The sequence below is a fragment of the Petaurus breviceps genome, unplaced genomic scaffold (assembly GCF_028583685.1).
Source record: "Petaurus breviceps papuanus isolate PSGF00001 unplaced genomic scaffold, PetGlider_PUasm1.0 151, whole genome shotgun sequence".
Classification (NCBI taxonomy): domain Eukaryota; kingdom Metazoa; phylum Chordata; class Mammalia; order Diprotodontia; family Petauridae; genus Petaurus; species Petaurus breviceps.
This window is the reverse complement of record NW_027185712.1, coordinates 1,019,032-1,038,557: the sequence shown is the minus strand read 5'-3', so window position 1 is coordinate 1,038,557 and position 19,526 is coordinate 1,019,032. Positions and strand designations below refer to the sequence as shown.

Below are 19,526 nucleotides of genomic sequence, written 5' to 3'. Positions count from 1 at the left end.
ACCTTACTCTTACAGGAAGATATTCTAAAAGTGGTAGAAAGGAGGAAAAGTGTTTTGGAACCGGGGTAGAGTCTGTACAATAGCACAGAAGGAAGAGACAGAATGCAGGGAATGGTGATCATTAAGTAGGCCAGTGTGTCTGAAGGATTAACAATATGAGATCAAACTGGGAAAGATAAGTGGAAGCCAGAATCGTGAAGAATGATCCCAAAGAGAGGAGTTTTTATTCCATCCTTGAGGCAAAATGAAGTCACTGAACTTTCTTGAGCAGGGAGTAATAGGGTCAAATCTGTGCTTTTGGAGATTATTTGGCAGCTGTGTGAATGATGGCTTAGAAAGAAGAGAGTAGAAGCAAGGAGATCAATTAGGAAGCTACTGTAATAGTCCAGACAGAAGATAAAGGACTGAATTAAAGACAAAAAGATCCAAAATTTCTATTTGTTATTCTATTTAATACTAACCTTATCATCTACCATCAGTTACTTTCTGAAAAGTCACAGTAGTAGAAAGCATATAGGTCACACAAAAATTTAAAATCAAACTGGGAAATCTGAATTGAAAAGCTAAAGGCCAAACAGAAAAGTGATCAATGGAAGTGACTGCAGCATTATCACCTTAGGTTCAAAAGCTATAGATGGACTATCCATGGCAAAAGAGCACAAATTAGGATAGCAAGATACAAAAACAAGAAAAACACAAAAATAAATCTACAAAAATAAAGAAACCAAATACTGTTCCAAAAAAAGGTCATTAGACACCTCTTCATTCAAAAAGAGAACATCAGAACACATTTTAGTCACAGATAAAAACATTGCATTTTAATACCAATTCAGCTTAAAATAAGTTATTGTTAAGCTTATATTTCATTGCTGATCATAAGAAAGGGAGAAATTTCAATTATCACATACCTCGACCTTGCTGATGAACAGACAGAGCTCTCAGAACAGCAGGACTATTGAGCAATGCAAAAATATAGGACTCTACTTGTAAGTGGGAGAGCACGGATGTATAAGCATGCAGAGCCAGAGTCTGATGTAAATGCTCAGATTTTGCTTCAAATGCCTTCTTTAGCTCTCCCAGGGCACTCTCATTCATCTCCACTGTCTGGTAGCGATGATATCCTGTAACTTTCACCTGGTCCGCACAAATACCCTGAAGGAGAAAAATTGATAAAATATAAATTCAGTTATCTAAGAATCTTGCTATCAACCAAGAAATATTTGTTAAAATCCCTATTAAGTGCCTAGCACAGTGCTGAGAACTATAGTCCATATAAAAGAAGTATAAGACATCTTGATTTCAGGTACTTATAATATAGCAGAGGATATAAAAATAACAAAGAGAAAATGTGCAGAAACAATACAAAATAGTACTGCGAAGCAGTGCGGTATAGACAAGTATTACGACAAGTCTTGAAAACACAGATAGCCAGAATAGCTGAGAACTTTCCTCCATCCTTCACTCTCTTTAGCCCTATATGATAAACCCATTCTTAAAAGACAACTTCACCTCCTACTTTGCCAATGAAAAGCAAGACCACTTGTTAAGAACTCCCTCATTGGGGCAGCTAGGTGGCACAGTAAGAGCGCCGGCCCTGAAGTTGGGAGGACTGGGGATTGGTTTTGGCCTCAGATACTTAACACCCACACAAAAAAACTGGCCTATAACCTTGGGCAAGTTACTTAACCCCAATTGCTTTAAGAAAAAAAAAACTCCCTCATCTACCTTTCACTCAATGTCAAAATTCCTCTTTATCCACAATCACCTTTACCCCTCTCTCCAAATAAATGTCTTCTCCTTTCCAAGGGTAACCACTCTATCTGGGCCCTTAACACTATACAACCTTCAGTCATCCTCTTTCTGGCACTCCCAATGTATCCTTCCTTTCTATCTGCAAATATACTCAGGGATTCCCTTACATTGAAAAATTCTTTGACTTGGTCACCATGCTGTCACTTAGAGTTCCTGTCATAATTCTCTTACTTTTTTCACTGCTAAAACATTTCAAAGATGGAATACATCTGCAGCCATCCATTTGCTCCACACTCCATCCCTCCTCAGCCCTGTGTGATCTAATTTCATACTGACCATTAGTATTGGGAATATAAATTTATGTTGTTGCCATCTTTCTAAGATTGTATTGAGTAAGATCTTCCCTGCCCCTAGGCCATTTAATAGGCTTAAGTGCACCTGGAGCCAGTGGAGGGAGGCTTATTTTTCAGGAGATACTTTGTGACTGGGCAGTAGGTCAAGAAGGTTGTTACATTCTCTGAGCCAGGAGAAGGCTACATAAGCCCTGATGGGAGGCTTTGCTTTGGGGTCACTTTGAGAAATGTTGTGTGATTTGACCAGACCAGACTTTGGGCAGCCGCTGAGAGCCCCCCTGGCTTTGAAAAACCCAGACATTAATGTTTCTCTAGTAACTGAGTAGGTATAGATGTAATGGTTGGACAGTTGGAGGCCTGTCTGCTGAAATGTTTCTGTTTGCTTGTAACCTCTGTATACTCAAGTTCGGGGTGCTGACTTTTTCCCCTGAACTAGGTAAATGTTATGTTTGATTGATTAAAGCAGACTGTTAACCCATTTTGAGTTGCTTTCCTTTAGAAAAGCAGATCTAAGAACCTGTGTATGGGCAGCCGCCCTGGGTATGCTGGGGTGCTTGCTGCTACACCATTCTAATAAAATGGCCCCCTTGGAAGTCACCAATGACCTTCTTATTGCTACATCCAAAGGTGGTGTTCTCTAACCACATTACCCTTGTACTTTCTTCTGCCTTATGTGACACTGACCTTGAAACCTTTTTGCTCCACTGAGATCTTAAAGAATATCTTAGTTTTCTTTCTCTCTTTCTAGTTTCTCTATTTATGTCTCCTTTGTTATCTTCTCTTCCTCTATCACTTCCTAAATATGAGCCTCCCACAAGGTTCAGTCCTAAGGCAACTAATGTTCTCTCTCTCTCCACTCACTCCTTTCCTTATAAATCTGTCATTTTCACATCTTCAGCTATCACCTAAATTTATACACGAATTCCAAATTTGCAAAACTTCATTATGGTTTTTTTCCTAAAACAAAATAAAAATATTAAGTAATCAATAAGAAACTATACCTTTAGAAATCACACTTCTCAATGTTGCATATAAAATCTAAAATGTACAACATAATTCAAAGAACTATAGTGGTACCTGATTCTTTAAGACAGGGACAAACACTAAAATCTTTGGATATTGTCTAGAATTACCTACCTGTTTAGGGGAAAAGACTTGTAATCAACAGAAGAAAACAATGAGAAGAATAAGCAGACTTGAAACCTAGATAACACAAGTAAAGCATCTATATACCAAAAGCACCAGCTTCCAGAAAGCTTTGGAGAACATTAGTCATCATACCTGTACAGTCATTTGCTGTTCCTTAAACTGCCATAATCGGCTTTTGATATTTTGACAATCAGATGTCAAGGTAAGCAGCTCAGCCTCAGCCAGCAACAGCTGTTTCCTGCATCGTGAATAATTCAAAAGCAACTCATAAAATTCATGACGGTCCTGGTGAGCCATACTGTCAAATTCTTCTAAGTATGATTCAACATTTTCTAACCAGGAACAAGGTTCAAAAATTTTCAGTTGTTCCTTAGTAAATGGTACCAGTTCTGTTTGAGAAGGGATTTCAGGATATAGTCGTTCATTGCGTAACAGTGGTTTTACTACCATTAAAACTGGTCTTTCTCCAGAATATTCAGCTGGTAATTCAGGATAGAGTTTTTTCAATCTAGCTGTCTGAAAGACTTCTTTGGCTTCATAACAACTTTGCAAGTCCACATTATGTAGCACCTCTGAAGAAAGGCCAACAGATTGTCTATAATCTTGTCTATTCTCAGTACCTCTGTCCTGTAAATGTCCTGCCACCGGCAGACTGTAAGGACTAGACTGGAATGTGGTTTCTGAGAGTTCACACTGTGCAGATGTATTAGCAGCACTATCCCTAAGGCCCTGAGAGTCTTTTGCTTTGGGGCTCACATCTTCCTCAGGGTTGTACTTTGGCTCAGTTTCTTCATAGAGTCCATGTTCTCTGACCTCTTCCCCCTCTATCACTGTCTCTAGGTTATGTGTTTGCGATCCTTCACTGTCTAAAGTTAAAGAAGTAAGTGAGACATCAAACATTTCCTTCTCAATGTGTAGGTTACTGGCATCCTGCAAATGAACCTCTGTTAATGCCTCAGGACATGCTGCTAGGACTTCCCCTTCTGGGGAAGGCATTTTCTGCTCTCTGCAAGTTTCAAGAAGGTCTACTTCATCAAGTTCTTCTTTCTCAGAAGTTTCACTATATTTCTTGTTTTCCTAAAACAAAATAAAAAATGTTAGGTAATCAGTAATAAGCTATATTTTAGAAATTATTTTTCTATATAAAATATAAAATGTAAAAGATGACTTCTTTTTTAAGAAAAAACTAAAAATCTTTTAATAAGACAGCATTTTACATAGTCTATAATCTTGGTTACTAATTTGAATATTATATTGAATTTAAAAGTTAACTACCAGAAAAGACTAGAACTGCCATAAACAGACTAGAATTGAAGAGAAAATTCTGACTAGATCATCCTCAATTCCATTACTGATGAAGTAAAACTCTAGAATGTGAGTTCCTTGGAGGCAGAAGTTGTTTCATTTTTGTTTTTGTATCCTCAGCCTCTGACACTGTGCCTTGCACATAGCAGGGACTTAATAAATGCAAACTGAATATGTGGGGTTCGAAAACTCATTTAGAAGTATCTTCTTTATAAAATATAAGCTAAGAAATCATACAGAAATACCCATCAGAGAAACCAAACTGAACAAATAATGAAAAACGATTAAACATTTCAAATTAATTTTTTCTTCCTCAAATTATTTCAAATTTAAAAGCTTTGAGTGAATTAATACTCATCACAACTATATATACAAAGTAATTTCAAACAAAGAGAACACTACAAGGAACGTAGGTGAAAGGAGCCAAAAAAAAAAAAAAGATCTCAGGAAATAGTGCATGACCTGTGCTTTACAGGAAGTTAGGGATTTTAAGAATGATGAGAGAAAATGCATCCCTACAAGTAAAAACTATCCTATCAAACCTACTCCTCTCCCCCTTCAGCCCTGCATATGGAATGGTATCCAGCCAAGCAACTCAAAGAATTTTGCTTCTGGGGCAGCTAGGTGGGGTAGTGAATAGAGCACCGGCCCTGGAGTCAGGAGGACCTGAGTTCAAATTTTACTTCAGACACTTAACATTAGCCCTGTGATCTTGGACAAGTCACTTAACCCCAATTGCCCTGCCTTCTCCCCTTCAAAAAAAAAAAGAATTCTACTTACTCCTGTTGCAAGATCAATTTACAAGCCCCCTATCTTTACTCCTTTTTGAAAGTGTTCAGAACCAAGAATTTCAATAAGCTTTTTTAAGTAGCTAAAAAGTAAGTCAACTAAGATCTATCACCTTCATTTGACTATCTTCCCACCTCCATTCATTCCTGACTCACAAGTCCAGGGTTCTATGTTGGGTAGTGTACATTTACAGAGTTAAAGAGGCAAACATTAATCCTCCCAATACAAAATGGCAAAATAAATTCATCTTTAAGCAATGATAAACTGCTTATTCAAATATCAAATTCTACAAATATCCCATCTGAATCCAATTATCATCATGGTTCACAGAGGTAGTGCTGTTAGACAAGGCCAGGCAGTAGTTTTGTTATGTTCTTGATAATCTTAAAAGAATGGTAAGAGAGGGAGAAAGGAATACATTGTGGGGTGGGAGGGGAAGAGAGAAAGGTTGGAGATTATCTCACATAATCAAGGTCCAAAGGTAGACATTTATATAAATGGGGGGGGGGGGGATCAACTGACATGAATCTCACTCTCATCTAAACTGGTCAAAGGAAGGAAGACACAATAAGGTACAGAAATGTATCTATTTTGTTCAACAAGAGTAGGGGAAAAGGAAGAGGGGGATTTAGAAGGAATGTATATTAAGGGAGGGATTAATTCTAAGCAAAATAAACTCTAAGGATGTACAAAAATAATTATAGCTCTTTTTAAGGTGGCAAAGAATGGGAATCTAAGAAGAAACCCATTAATTGAGGAATAGTAAAACAAGTTATGGTACATAAATGCAAGGGAAAACTTTTCGGCTGAACTCTTATCCGTGTAATGACCAAATAGGATTCCGGAAGACCAATAATGAAAACATACTCCCCACCTCCTGGTAGAATGAGACAATTTTTTTTGTACCTAACCAGTGAAGAAATCTGTTTTGGCTGACTTTACATATTTTTAATGTTTTTTTTTCCCCTTCTATTCTCAATGTGTGTGTTGGGGGGGGGGGGGAGCGCAGATGTGAGAAGGTAATCTTGGTTAATTAAAACAATTAAATTGTTTTTAAATTGGTCTACTTTACCATACTGGTTCAAATACAAATGTGTTTTGCATAAAACCTGAGTTTAGCCTCTAACTCTACTTTTAATATACAACGAATAATAACAAAAAATACAACTAAGAAGATAGTGATGACAGAAAAATGAAAAGAATCTTTATTTGAATTAAAAGAAATTTTTTAAAACTTTTCACAGCAAGCACATTTCAACATGGTAATTTTATGCAATTATTTATCAGTCATACTCAAATCTCTTGCAAAGATCTTATTTGAGTATGGCCTGTATTAAGACCAATAAGGTATTTATTTCAGATTGCCTTCAGCCCCCCATATAACAGCTACATATAGCCAGAGCACCAACAATTAAATGTGTAACTCCAGAAAAATTAAAGCTTCAAAAAGCTATGAGATTTGTTGCTAAAGAAATGAAAATTGGGCGGCTAGGTGGTGCAGTGAGTAAAGCGCTGGCCCGAAGTGGGGAGAACCTGAGTTCAGTTCTGGCCACAGACACTTAACACAAAAAAACTAGCCATGTCATCTTGGGCAAGTTACTTAACCCCAACTGCCCTCCAAAAGGCAAAAAAAAAAAAATTATTGTTCATAAAATAAAAGTCTATAAAATTTTGCATTTATAAAATTAAGAACTGAAAATGTCAGAACAATCTTTATATAAACTGTCTCTTCTCTAACCATATAATAAAGCAAAAATATATGTAACTCCTTTTACTCCTTGAATCAATCAATTAGCATTTATGAAGCTCAACTATATGGTAAACACTATACTAATGGGGTAGGGAAGGGGAGGAATATAAAGATAAAAATGAGATAAGCCCTGTCCTCAAACAGCTTACATTCTATTAAGAAAGACAAGTGTGTGTGTATGTGTGTATGTGTGTCTGTGTATGTCTATGTGTGTTCACACATGTTGATTGGTAGGTTGGTGTCCATCATTCTCAAAGACATTCTCAAAGTTTGCAAAGTGACATCACTATGCTAGAGTCAAGTTCAGTGTGTCCCACTGAAGCTGGATCAGACCAGTACAAGCTTAGAATGTTCTACCAAGGGGACAGCTAGGTGGCGCAGTAAATAGAGCACCACCACTGGAGTCAGGAGGACATGAGTTCATATACAGCCTCAGATATTTAACACAAAAACTAGCTGTGTGACCTTGGGCAAGTCACTTAACCCCAATTGCCCTACCTTCCACCTCCAAAAAAAAAATGTTCTACTGAAGGTCAAGCACAAATATCCATGTAGTACGCACATATATACAAAATGTAAACAAAATAAATAATGGTATCTGTGAGAGAGAGGGCATTAGCAGGGGGGGATCAGGAAAGGCTGCATGTAGAAGGTGGTATCTCAGCTGTCTTAAAAGAAGTAAGGGATTCTAAGAGACAGGTAAGCAAGGAGTGCATCCAGGAATGAAGTGGACGGCCAGTGTGATGGAACAGAGATGGGAGATGGAGTGTCATTTGAGGAGCAGCAAAAATATTTTAGTTGAATGGTAAAAGTGAGGGTAAGAAAGTAATGTATAATGAGACTGGGAAGGCAGGTAGAGGGGAGGTTATGAAGTGCTTAAATGCCAGAGAAAGTTTCATATTCTCCAGGAGACAATTGGAGTTGAGATGAGGGAGAGGGTAACATGGTGAGCACTAACCATGTTGGCAGCAGTATTGCTGACAGGTCAGAGAAGTGGGGAAGAGACTTGAGCGACATCAATTAAGGAAACTAGTACAATGGTCTAGGCGGATTCCTATGGAGTATTTGAAAGAATGCCTCCAATTTTATTCACATCCTTAAAGTACAACCAATGATACTAAATGGGGTTTTTCTGTCATCCATCCTCCACATGTATGTCCACATGCCTCCATAATAAGTTCAACATATTCCTAAAATGCTTATACACAGTTATACTATCTTCTTTCAAGCTTAGACTTGAAAAACTTTTTTATATTTTTCCATCATATAATAATTTCCCCACATTCAAAAGATAATATAATCCCCAACTTGGAATGGACCAAAGTGAATACATGTACATTTGAATGGTAGATCCCATATGCACAAAAAAGTACTTTAGAACAGAAGAAATGTTCATGAATATATAGGTATTTGGGGTGAGAGCTCTTTTTGCAAGTGAATCTCTTCAAGTTTGATAAGTAGATAGTTTCACAATTCATCATTATAGATGCCAAGTAAAAATTATGGAAAGAGAAGAGAGAGGACACATCCCTCTGTTCCCTCCCTAATGCTACAAGTGCTACTGTCGTATAATTCCTAGAGAGCACTGGAAGAGCAGGGTAAGAGGGAGCATTCATCGATCTCACCCTTATCATCACTATTTGGGAGATGAAGTATATATACCCCAATGGAATTAACGTCTCACTAATGAAGTCTCATGTCACTATCTGCAATATATAAATAGTAACCTCAAAAGAAAAAAAAATTTTAATCACTTTACAGAATATTTTCTAGGGATCAGATGAGTATCACAAGAGCTACAAACTGACGTTGGGAAATCATCAGATGATTAATATCAAATATAGGTCAATCAAGTAGTAAAACAAAGAGGAGATTTATACTGACTTATAACACTGTTCACTTCCTGTTTAAAATTGCACATGTTCATAAGCTGCCAAATTTTACCACAAAATTGGCAAATTACTCTTTTACATGATACTTGTATACACTGGTTAAGTATCAAATAGACCCTTGCTAAAAGCATGCTTGCTCTTTCCATAGCTGTACCTTTTGCTTTTGCCTTTCATTTTATACAATTAACATGACAATAGGTGTAATTAATTGTCATTGGCAGGTAAAACTAATCAATGATTTTTCTTTATTCTGAATGGAAATATACACATATTCAAATCTAGCACCCAAGCTCTTCCTAAGAAAAGACTTATAAAGTTTAAATGAATATAGGGGGGAAATTACAAAAAAGTAGTTCCTTCATTTTTTTGATGTAGGAAGTAGTCTCATATTAAAATGGTACTATGAGTTTTACCTATAACTACAAAATAATTTATGGAATTATAAATCTTGTAATTAATGGGTTATTTTTTAAAACACTGAAAATATTCTTACTTTTAAAAATTGTTATAAAGACAAAGGGACCCTTTGACAATTTTAAAACATTCTGAAAGTCAAACTGAATTTTATTTCAACTTCAGTTGATATATATGCATGCATATATGCATATCTATATCTATGTATTTATATATATGTGTGTATACATGTATATGAAATCACCCCAAAAAATTCTAAAAGAAAGACGAAGATAACTCTTTTAAGTGAAGAGTTGATCATTTAAAGTCAACAAGGCTTCATCAAAATAAATCATGTGAAACTAATTTCATTTCCTTTTATGACAAGGATGCAAAATTGACAAGTAACAACAAAAATGTTTAAGAATTAAATTTGTTGGGACAGCTACATGGCACAGTGAATAGAGCACTGGCCTTGGAGTCAGGAGGACCTTAGTTCAAATCCAACCTCAGACACTTAACACTTGCTAGCTGTGTCACCTTGGGCAAGTCACTTAACCTTAACTGCCATTGCCCTGCCTTCCCCCTCCAAAAAGCAAAAAAAAAAAAGGAATTAAATTTGTCTAAAAGTAAATTAGGGTGTCTTATGCAGCAGTGGGTTCCTTTTTAGTAGAGGTCTTTAAGCAGGAGCTAGATGACCACTTACTGGGTTAGCTGTAGAGGGCATGCCTCTTTAGGTAAAAGCTGGACTAGATGAGCAATAATGTCTCTTCCAACTCTGAGGTTCCACAAGAACAAGGAACCCAGAGTTCTAGACCCAGCTCTGCCACTAAGTAGCTCTGTGGTTTCATAATATTTAAAATGAAGAGTTGGATTACATTATTTCTAAAAATCTTTCTGGCTCCAAATTGCTATGTTTCTGTGGTTCACTTAATTAACAATGTTGCTAGAGTTGATACTCTAAATACTTAAAATACACAATACTATATATCTGGGAGTTCTGTTAATATTTTTCCAGGTCTAGTTTTACATAAGATTATTTCATTTGAAAATGTTGCAAAAAAGCTCTATCACCATAAAGTACTTATGAATTATAATGAACCCAGAAACTAAGGTCCAAGATTTTCAGGTTAAAATATCAGTGTAAAAGTTTCTGGAGAAATAGCATAGCATAGTGGACAGAACACTGGACTTGGAGCTAGCAAGACCTAGATGAGACTCCTGCCTTAAGACCCTTAACTAGCCATGTGACCCTGGGCAAGTCCCTTAAGCTCTGTGAGCCTCAATCTCATCTAAAAATTTGGAAATACTAGCACCTGTAGCACCATGCTGTTATAAAGTTCATAAGAGACAGTGTGTGTGTGTGTGTGTGTGTGTGTGTGTGTGTATATAAATATAAACACACACATATATACGTATATATACATACACACGCATGTGTGTGTATAGTTTTTTAACTTCAATTAATGGTAATTGTGAATTATTATCATTAACAATTTTAGCATCTTGGAGGTGGAATATTTTTGTCATTCAGTTGTTTCTGACTCTTCATGATCCTATTTGGGGTTTTCTTGGCAAAGATACTGAAATATTAGCGATTATCTAATTCAACTTCCTCAATTTTTAGAACTGAGGAAACTGAGGCCAAGAAAGGTTAAGTGCCATTCCGAAGGTCTCATGAGGAGTAAGTAAGCTCAAATTCAAACCCAAATTCTTCTAAAACAAGTAAAATCAGAACCAGGAACAGTATACACCAAAAGCATCAAATACATAACCTGCAACACTCCCTAGTGCAGCTGAACCACAATAAAATATAATTAGAAAGTATTTAATAAATATACAATAAAACAGATAATACTACATGAATCCCCAGCAGTGATCCTTATATACAGATGAGTAGCTCTCATTTCTGAGTTTGACACTGATAAAGACAATGACAATTAAATAAGTGTAAAGAAAAAAAAAACAATACATAATTGTCATGACCAAGTCTAGCTCCAGACAAGAGTTGAGAAGATGCATCTCTTTCCCTTTGAGGCAGGAGGTCTGAGAATTATAGCTGTGAAATCCTGAACTGTCTTTTTTTTTTTAATTTTTTATTAAAAGTATGGCTCACTGGGCATGGAACGGGAAAGGGACATTCTAAAATTAATGATTATAAATCAAAAAGATATCAGTAAAAATAAGAATTTTTATGTTTTCACTTAATTTCTCCCCATTGGGGAAAAAAAAAAGTCCTGTTTCTGCTCTCTAGAACAAAGAGTTTATTTGTTGGGTTTTTTTTTAATTATGTAAATGAAAGTACCAAAAGGCTTCATTGGGGGCTAGAGTTGCCTTTAATGTATATACATATACGTACATACATGTATACATATATACATAACACACATATATACAATACACACATATAAAACATATATGAAATCCCAGAAAGATCTCACCTGCATCAAATGACTATATGACAACCAAGGGATGTCATTTTCAAGAGCTAAAAGGTGTTTATTAAAATTATAAAAACAAAGAAAAAGATTAGGAACAAAAAGATCCACACTAGTTTATACAGGGCCATGTGTACCTTTCATTTAGACAAATCTAATGAAAAAAAATTAAACTGACCACGTGCATCAATAACTAGGATGGATTAATAGTATCATAGTCTCTACCTATCAAATCTATAGAGAAAGGAAGAATTTATGACCAAAAAAGAGATAGAGAACATTATGAAATAGAAAATGATGATTTTGATAACACCAAATCGAAAGGTTTTTGCACAAACAAAGCCAATGTAACCAAGATTAATAAAGGAAGAAGAAAGATGGAAAACAATCTTTGATAAAGGCATCATTTCTAAAGCATATTGAGAATTAGTGTCAAATTTATAAGAATACAAGTCATTCCCCAATTGACAAATGGTCAAAGGCAGTTTTCAGAGGAAGAAATTAAAGATATCTATTGTCATATGAAAAAATGCTCTAAAATCACTATTGATTAGAGAAATGAAAATCAAAACAACCGAGGTACCACATCACACCTATCAGACTGGCTAACATGACAAAATAGGCAAATGATCAATGTTGGAGAAGATGGGGGAAAATTGGAACACTAATGCATAGTTGGTAGAGTTGTAAACTGATCCAACCATTCTGGAGAGCAATTTGGAACTACGCCCAAAGGGCTATAAAATTTGCATACCCTTTGACCCAGCAATACCATTTCTAGGTCTGTATCCCGAAGAGATCATAAAAATGGGTAAAGGACCCAGATATACAAAAAATATTTATAGCAGCTCTTTTTGTGGTGGCAAAGAATTAGAGATTGAGGGGATGCCCATCAACTACAGAATGGCTAAACAAGTTGTGATATATGAATCTAATGAAATACTATTGTACTATGAGAAATGATGAGCTGGTGAACTTCAGAAAAACCTGCAAAGACATATATGTAAACTGATGCTGAGTGAAATGAGCAGAACCACAAGAACACTGTCCACAGTAACAGCCACATTGTACAATGACTGACTTTGATAGACTTCACTCTTCCCAGTAGTGCAAGGATCTAGGGCAACTCCAGGGGACTCAAGGTGGAGGATGGTATCCACATCAGAGAAAGAACTTTAGGGTCTGAATGCAGATAAAAACATACTGCTTGATATCCTTTCCTTTTGTTTTATTTTGTTTCTTCTTTCTCAAGGTTCTTCCCATTAGTTCTAATTCTTTTTTACATCATGACTAATGTGAAAATATGCTTAATATGAATGTATAAGTAGGGCCTGTATCAGACTGCACACTGTCTTGGGGAGGGGGAGGAGAGGAAAAAGGAGAAAATTTAAAACTCAAAATCTTATGGAAGTGAATGCTGAAAACTAAAAATAAACTAATTACAATTTTTTTTTAAATAGTATCATAGGGGGGACGGCTAGGTGGTGCAGTGAGTAAAGCACTGGCCCCAGAGGCAGGAGGATCAGAGTTCGGTTCAGACCTCAGACACTTAACACCCACCCAAAAAAACTAGCCATGTGAGCTTGGGCAAGTTACTTAACCCCAACTGCCCTCCAAAAAGCAAAAGTAAATAAATAAATAGTATCATAGGCTCATAGATTTAGAGCTGCAAGCTTATGTGCCATCAGAGTAGGAAAAGGAGAGAAAATGAGGAAAGGCCAGGGTGACCTGGGGCAGTCTTTAAGAAACTTCATACCCACCTCCTCCTCCACTAAAAATCATACATTTTGATATATGTATCAAATCATATATGTTGGCTTTGAAAAGTAAAATCAATAAACAAAACCAGGAACGTGTGATACAATATTCATTAATTCAATAACCACTGGATAAGTACATCTGTGATTAGCTCTTTGACAACTCTATTATTATTAATAAACTACTCATGGTTATATAGCACTTTAAAGTTAACAAAGCACTTCTCTATTAACAACCTTGTAAGAATGAGTTGCAAGTATTATCTCCATTTTATAGTTGGGAAAACAAACTCAGAAAAGTTTATTCACTTGCCCATGGTCACACTACTAATCCAGTAAGTAGCTGAAGTGAGATTTGAACTTAAGAATTCTAGACACCAAATCTAGTGCTTTTTTTACTACAAAAATAGAATTGTTCAAGGGCTCTCTGTTTAACTTTTATTATACATGTGAAATAATACCACAAAATATTATAGTATCTACATTTTTTTAGGAAGCAGGTTGGGGAAAGGAAAATTTCTCTTCTACTTGCACTAGACTTACACATTGATATGTATATAGAGTTTTGCAAATTACAGTTTCTCAGTCAACTAGCATTTACTGAGCACCTATAATGTGCCAGGGAGAGTGCTAAGTGCTACAGATACAAAGAAAAGAAAAGCACTCCCTGCTAACAAGTATTTAACAACCTAATGGAGGAGACAATGTTTAACAACTGTGTATAAGCATGATATAGACAGGATATATTGAAGGGTGCTCTCAGAGAGAAAGCACTAAGATTGAGGACAGAAGATGGAACTTTAGCTGAGGTCTGAAGGAAGCCAAGAGAAACTAGGAGGTTGATTAAAGCTCTGCCATTGTTTATAGCCCTTATGACAAATACTAAAAGAATGAACATGTCACCAGAAAGTTTTGAATAGATCTCCTAGCTCCAAAACAGCAGAAAGACCAACTTTTGTGATGTATTAGAACAGTGGACTTCATGCTCCCCAGCACCTAGTCTGTGCCTGGCCCGTAGTAAGCACTTAGCAGTTGCTGCTGTCATAACACTAGTTCAAATTCCTGTTCTTCCATCTGCCATTTCACCTCCCTAAGCCTCAGTATCTTTATCTAATTTGCACTACAAGAAGCCTGCACTTTGTAAACTATAAAGTGCCAAATAAATGAGCTACTACCTTTAATAAAGCCTTCTGGATTAGAGGGCTGGAGAGCAGAACACTAAACTCCATGCAAAATCTTACTTTATGCAAGTCATAACTTGGACTTCATAGCTCACTTCACTTTTATCTGCAGCGCTGCCCACTTTGAACTACACAGAACATGAACACTCCATACATCACACTGGGTATACCTTGATGTCGTTTCCCCCCTTTTCCCACATTTGCAGCTTCTCCTGTTACATTGTAAGTTTCATGGGGTCAGAAATTTATTTTTTTGTATCTTTGTATCTTTCTTTTCCTTATTTGTATCCTCCGTGCTTAGCACAGTGTCTGGAACACAGGAGACACTTACTAAGTTCATCAAATTGAATAATGTTTGCTCTAAGGAAATTTATGTCACGAAAAAGGAGGCCAGCTAAACAAAACTTAAATGAATCAGTTGTGCATGCGTGCACGCACATACACACACGTGCACATGCGCTCACACACACACACACACACACACACACACACAACGTGCAAAGGCTCCTATGTTTCTCCAAGGTGCCTATCAAAATCTCATTTCAGGAAGCCCTTCTGAATTGTAAGATTCTAATGGCAATTCCTTCATTTTCTGATTTGTTTCATCCTTTGTTTTTTTGTCACTATTATCACCCTCTTCTTCTGGATATTCTCTTTTCAGACTCATGACACTGCTCCTGCCTGGTTCTCCTTCCAACCATCAGACTGCTCCTCAGTTTTCTTTGCTCGGTCTTCATAGAGGTGTAGCACCAATACAATATTCACAGCAATGATGGTGACTGTAAATATGCCAGCATGGTTCTCAATCACACAATATAACAGACTGTCCATTTATAAGACAGAAGCAAAACATTTATTCAGGCACCAGAAAACCAAATCCCAACACCACAAAGTCAAATTCATCATAGTAGCAAATAAGTTAATATACCATAACAATGCAGAGAGCCACACTATCCTTTAGCCTTCCCACAAGCAAACACTCAGGAGCCTAGCTGTCACAGCAGAGGGTAAACACTCACTAGCCTAGCTGTCTCCCTGGGTGTCCTCTCCTCTTTCCAGCTCTAACTGCTAGGACTCCCAGCTTCCTGTGGGCTCTATTCCACCCTTCAGCAAACTCCTCCCACCATAGGCTCCATGTGATTACATTCAGCCTATTATGGGGCAGGGAAAAATCTTCAAATCAGGGAAGGAATTCAAATTCTCTTAGGTTTGTTAAGGGGCAGGGAAGATCTTCAGATTCCTATTACCATAACAAGAAGTCATACAAATTTCAAAGTCTTCTCTATACTTATTACCTCACCTGGTAATCTCATTTGTTCCCATAGGTTTAATTATCATCTCTATGCAGATAACTTCCAGATCTATAAATACAGCCCTACATATTCTAGTTCCCAAGCTCCAGTCTCAAGCCACCAACTGACTTTTGCATATCTCAAACTAGATGTTGTGTAAGCCATCTCAAACAACACATCTCCAGAGAACTCATTCTTTCCCCAAAAATCCTCCCCCAATATCCAACTTTCCTATTACTGCTGAGGGCACCAATACCTTTACAGTCACCCAGGTCTGAAATCTTAGTTAGTAGCCTCCATTCCTCACTCTCATTCACTCCACTTAATCAATCATCAAGCTTCATCAATTCTACCTTCTACCCATCTCTTATTTACATCCCCTCTCCACTCACATAGCAGCCACCCTAGTGCAGGACTTTATCACTTCACACCTGGACTACTGAAATAGCCTTCCTTTTGGTCTTCCAGTCTTACTTCTCTACCCACTCCAATCCCTCCATTCGAAGTGATTTTCTTAAAGTATAAGTCTAAACATACTACCAACAGCCCCACTCAATAAATTACAGAGGCTCCCTATTGCCTCTAAGATCAAATATAATATAATCCTCTGGCATTTCACAATCAAAATCCATACAAGTTTTCCACTGTTATTAGCCTCTACCTTCTCTCTACCTCTATAATCCAGTTATACAGTCTACTTGCTGTTCTTCCATCTCCCAACTCCCAAAAAGCAGTTCTCCCATGAATGAAATGTTCTTCGTCCTCACCTCTATCTTTAAGACTTCACTCAAACCCCACCCAAAGGAAGCCTTTCATTCCCACTTTCCTCTAAGACTGCCTTCCATTTAAACTGTACAGACACATCTTATAAATACTCTCATCATTAAAATGTGTGTTCCCTGAGGTCAGGGATTAAGTTACTGTTTTCCTTTTGGCCTTTCTTTGTATCCCAAACAAATAGCACACAGCCTGGAACAAAGTAAGGGCTTAAAAAATGTTAACTAACTGTAATTCTCAGCCTACTTGAAATTTCTGCAGCAGCTTTTAACCTGGTCAACCATTCCCCCTCCCCCCCATCCTTCCTCTTCTGGATACTTCTCACACATCAGCCTTTGCCATATCCCTTCTCCCGGTTTTCCTCCTCTAACCACTACTTCTGTCTCCTTTGATAATGATCCCTTATCATACATATCCTGCTCACTAAGCTGTAGGTATCACCCAAGGCTCTCTCTGGGCCTTCTCCCTTAGGTGCTCTCATCAATTTCAATGACTTCAATTATGTTCACTCTACACAGGTGACTTCCTAGCTCTTTTGCCCTCCAGTCCTACATTATTAAATGCCTATTAGGCATCTATATGTGGATATTCCTCAAGGGTATCAAATTCTGTATGTTAAAGTAAGAAATCATGACAAAACTCCAAAAAAAAATGGTCCTCCTCCAAAATGTCCCATTTCTAATACGGGCACAAACATCTATCCCTTTCAGTCACATGGAGTTCACAATCTTGGACTCAGCTTTGATTTCCCTCTCCCAAGCCCATTACATCCAAACAGTTGTTAAGTCTTATTGATTCTCTCATCTCTCTCACATCTATCTCCTCTCCATTTATTTGGGCACAACTGTGAGCCCTCATCACCACTTACCTCAATTATTGTTAATAGCCTCCTAAGTGGTTTCCTCTCTCCAATTCATACTACACAAGCTGACAAAATAATCTTCCAGAGCCACAGACCTGACCATGTTACTTATTCAAAAATCTTCAGTGGCACTTTATTACCTCTAGAAAAAAATACAAAGTTTTCATTCTGGTATTTAAAGTCCTCCACAAGCTGTCTCACTCCTCCCTTTATAGTTTTACTTTATATTACTCCCCTTCATACAACTCTATTTTCCAGCCAAAATGACCTATTAGCAGTTCTGTAAAGTCAACATTTCATTTCCTATCCCTGAGATACCTTTACACAAGAAGTCCCTTCATCCTTACCTTCAACTGCTAAAATAAACCCTTATTGCCTTCAAAACTCTGCTCAAATACTTTTTTTTACCATTCTCGAGTTGTTAATACTCTCAATTATCTTGTATTTCCTCATGCACACAATCAGAGCCCAAGTGCCTCCAACACCTATTCCTTAGAATAGTATGTACATAAAAAGGCTTAATATATGTTTGTTGAATAACTGAATTGAACTGAATGTTCATCTAACATAGGAACTGAATTAAAGTATGAAGACTGCTAGGCACTACTTGACATTTGACTATCATTAATTATTGCTTTCCATATAAATCTGGCTGTCAGAAAGTTAAAATTATCTGACTCCAGACTTATCATGAACATTTTATATGTGGAAAGTTCTTTCAAGACAGGGGAGTAGAATAAATACATTGGACAGGTACTCACTGTATCTGGAAAATTTGGGGAAGCCAATGAAAACACAGAATAAGAAAGTACAATCTACACCACTGAAGAGAGTGACATTACCTACATCACTAGAGGGAGATCACAGATCCAAAGTATATTGAGTCTGATACACAAAAAAATTCAAAGCCCTAACCCAGTTTACCACAAATGTCATGTCAGTCTAACCAAGGGCACCAAGAGGATCCAGAGAATATAATCTTAACCAGATAAGCAGAGGTCTCAAATTTGTGAGTCTAATATTTAGCTCAGGCTGCTGAACCAATCCAAAATCAAAAGTGAAAAATAAGGAGACCTCTTTTTACCTCAGATTTTTTTTGTTTGACTGAGGTCTGGAAAAGATTCTTGAATGCATCCCACACAAACCATGCTACACAGTCTAATTTCCATTTCTCTGTCTCCATGGGTGGTACTTTCACCTTGAGGTGAGGAGCTTCAGGTAAGGATGAAGGCAGATGGGACTCAAGAGAGTCAAACAAGTTGCAGCAGACAAGAAACTAGGAAATGTTTAAACTGGGGCAAAGAAGGGTGGAATTGAAGGGGTAGTAAACTGAAGAGTAGCCTAGATGAAGTCCCCAAGGGGAAGAGGCATACCTTGGGGCAGAATTAAGTTTACTCTTTTTGGGAGATAAACTTCAGGGCCCAGATGACAAACCTTCAGTAGCCTAACCCCGGGTCAGAGACTCTAATCTCTAGACAACAATTCGAATGATGAAATTTTGGAAAAGAGAACTAGCAGATTAATGAAATTCAGAAACCCCAGGAAAGGCAGTGAAGGAGAGCCCCCAGTGAGTTTGTTAGTCTGACCCTGACAGTGTTAGATAAAGAGACGAGGCGCGAGGGGGCGAGGGGGCGAGGTGGGGGGGGGCGGAGCGCTAATATGGGGAATGTGGTCTGTGGCAATAGGGAGTTCATTTAAAAAACTCTTTGGCCCACAGACTGAGGAAAGACAAGAGGTGATCTGTGGCTAGATAGGGTTAGGGTTCGCGATGTCTCGTAACTGTTAAGTGAGGGTAGCCCCTGGGCTATGACCTGGGAGGGAGGAATGGGGGGGGGG

At 37.4% G+C, this 19,526-nt stretch overlaps 2 protein-coding genes across 2 annotated transcripts in view; one reads left to right on the top strand and one right to left on the bottom strand.

The window, feature by feature from the left end:
- The window catches only part of HAUS1 (HAUS augmin like complex subunit 1), a 251,400-nt gene that overhangs the window by 69,441 nt on the left and 162,433 nt on the right, over window positions 1-19,526 (top strand). The window lies entirely within an intron of this gene.
- EPG5 (ectopic P-granules 5 autophagy tethering factor) overlaps window positions 1-19,526 on the bottom strand; it is a 139,811-nt gene that overhangs the window by 117,730 nt on the left and 2,555 nt on the right. Inside the window, exons 2-3 of the mRNA XM_069075376.1 lie at window positions 3,387-4,331; window positions 909-1,152 (exon numbers count right to left, since the gene is read on the bottom strand). Of these exons, the coding sequence (XP_068931477.1) occupies window positions 909-1,152; window positions 3,387-4,331 (1,189 nt within the window). The remainder of the gene's footprint in view (window positions 1-908; window positions 1,153-3,386; window positions 4,332-19,526) is intronic.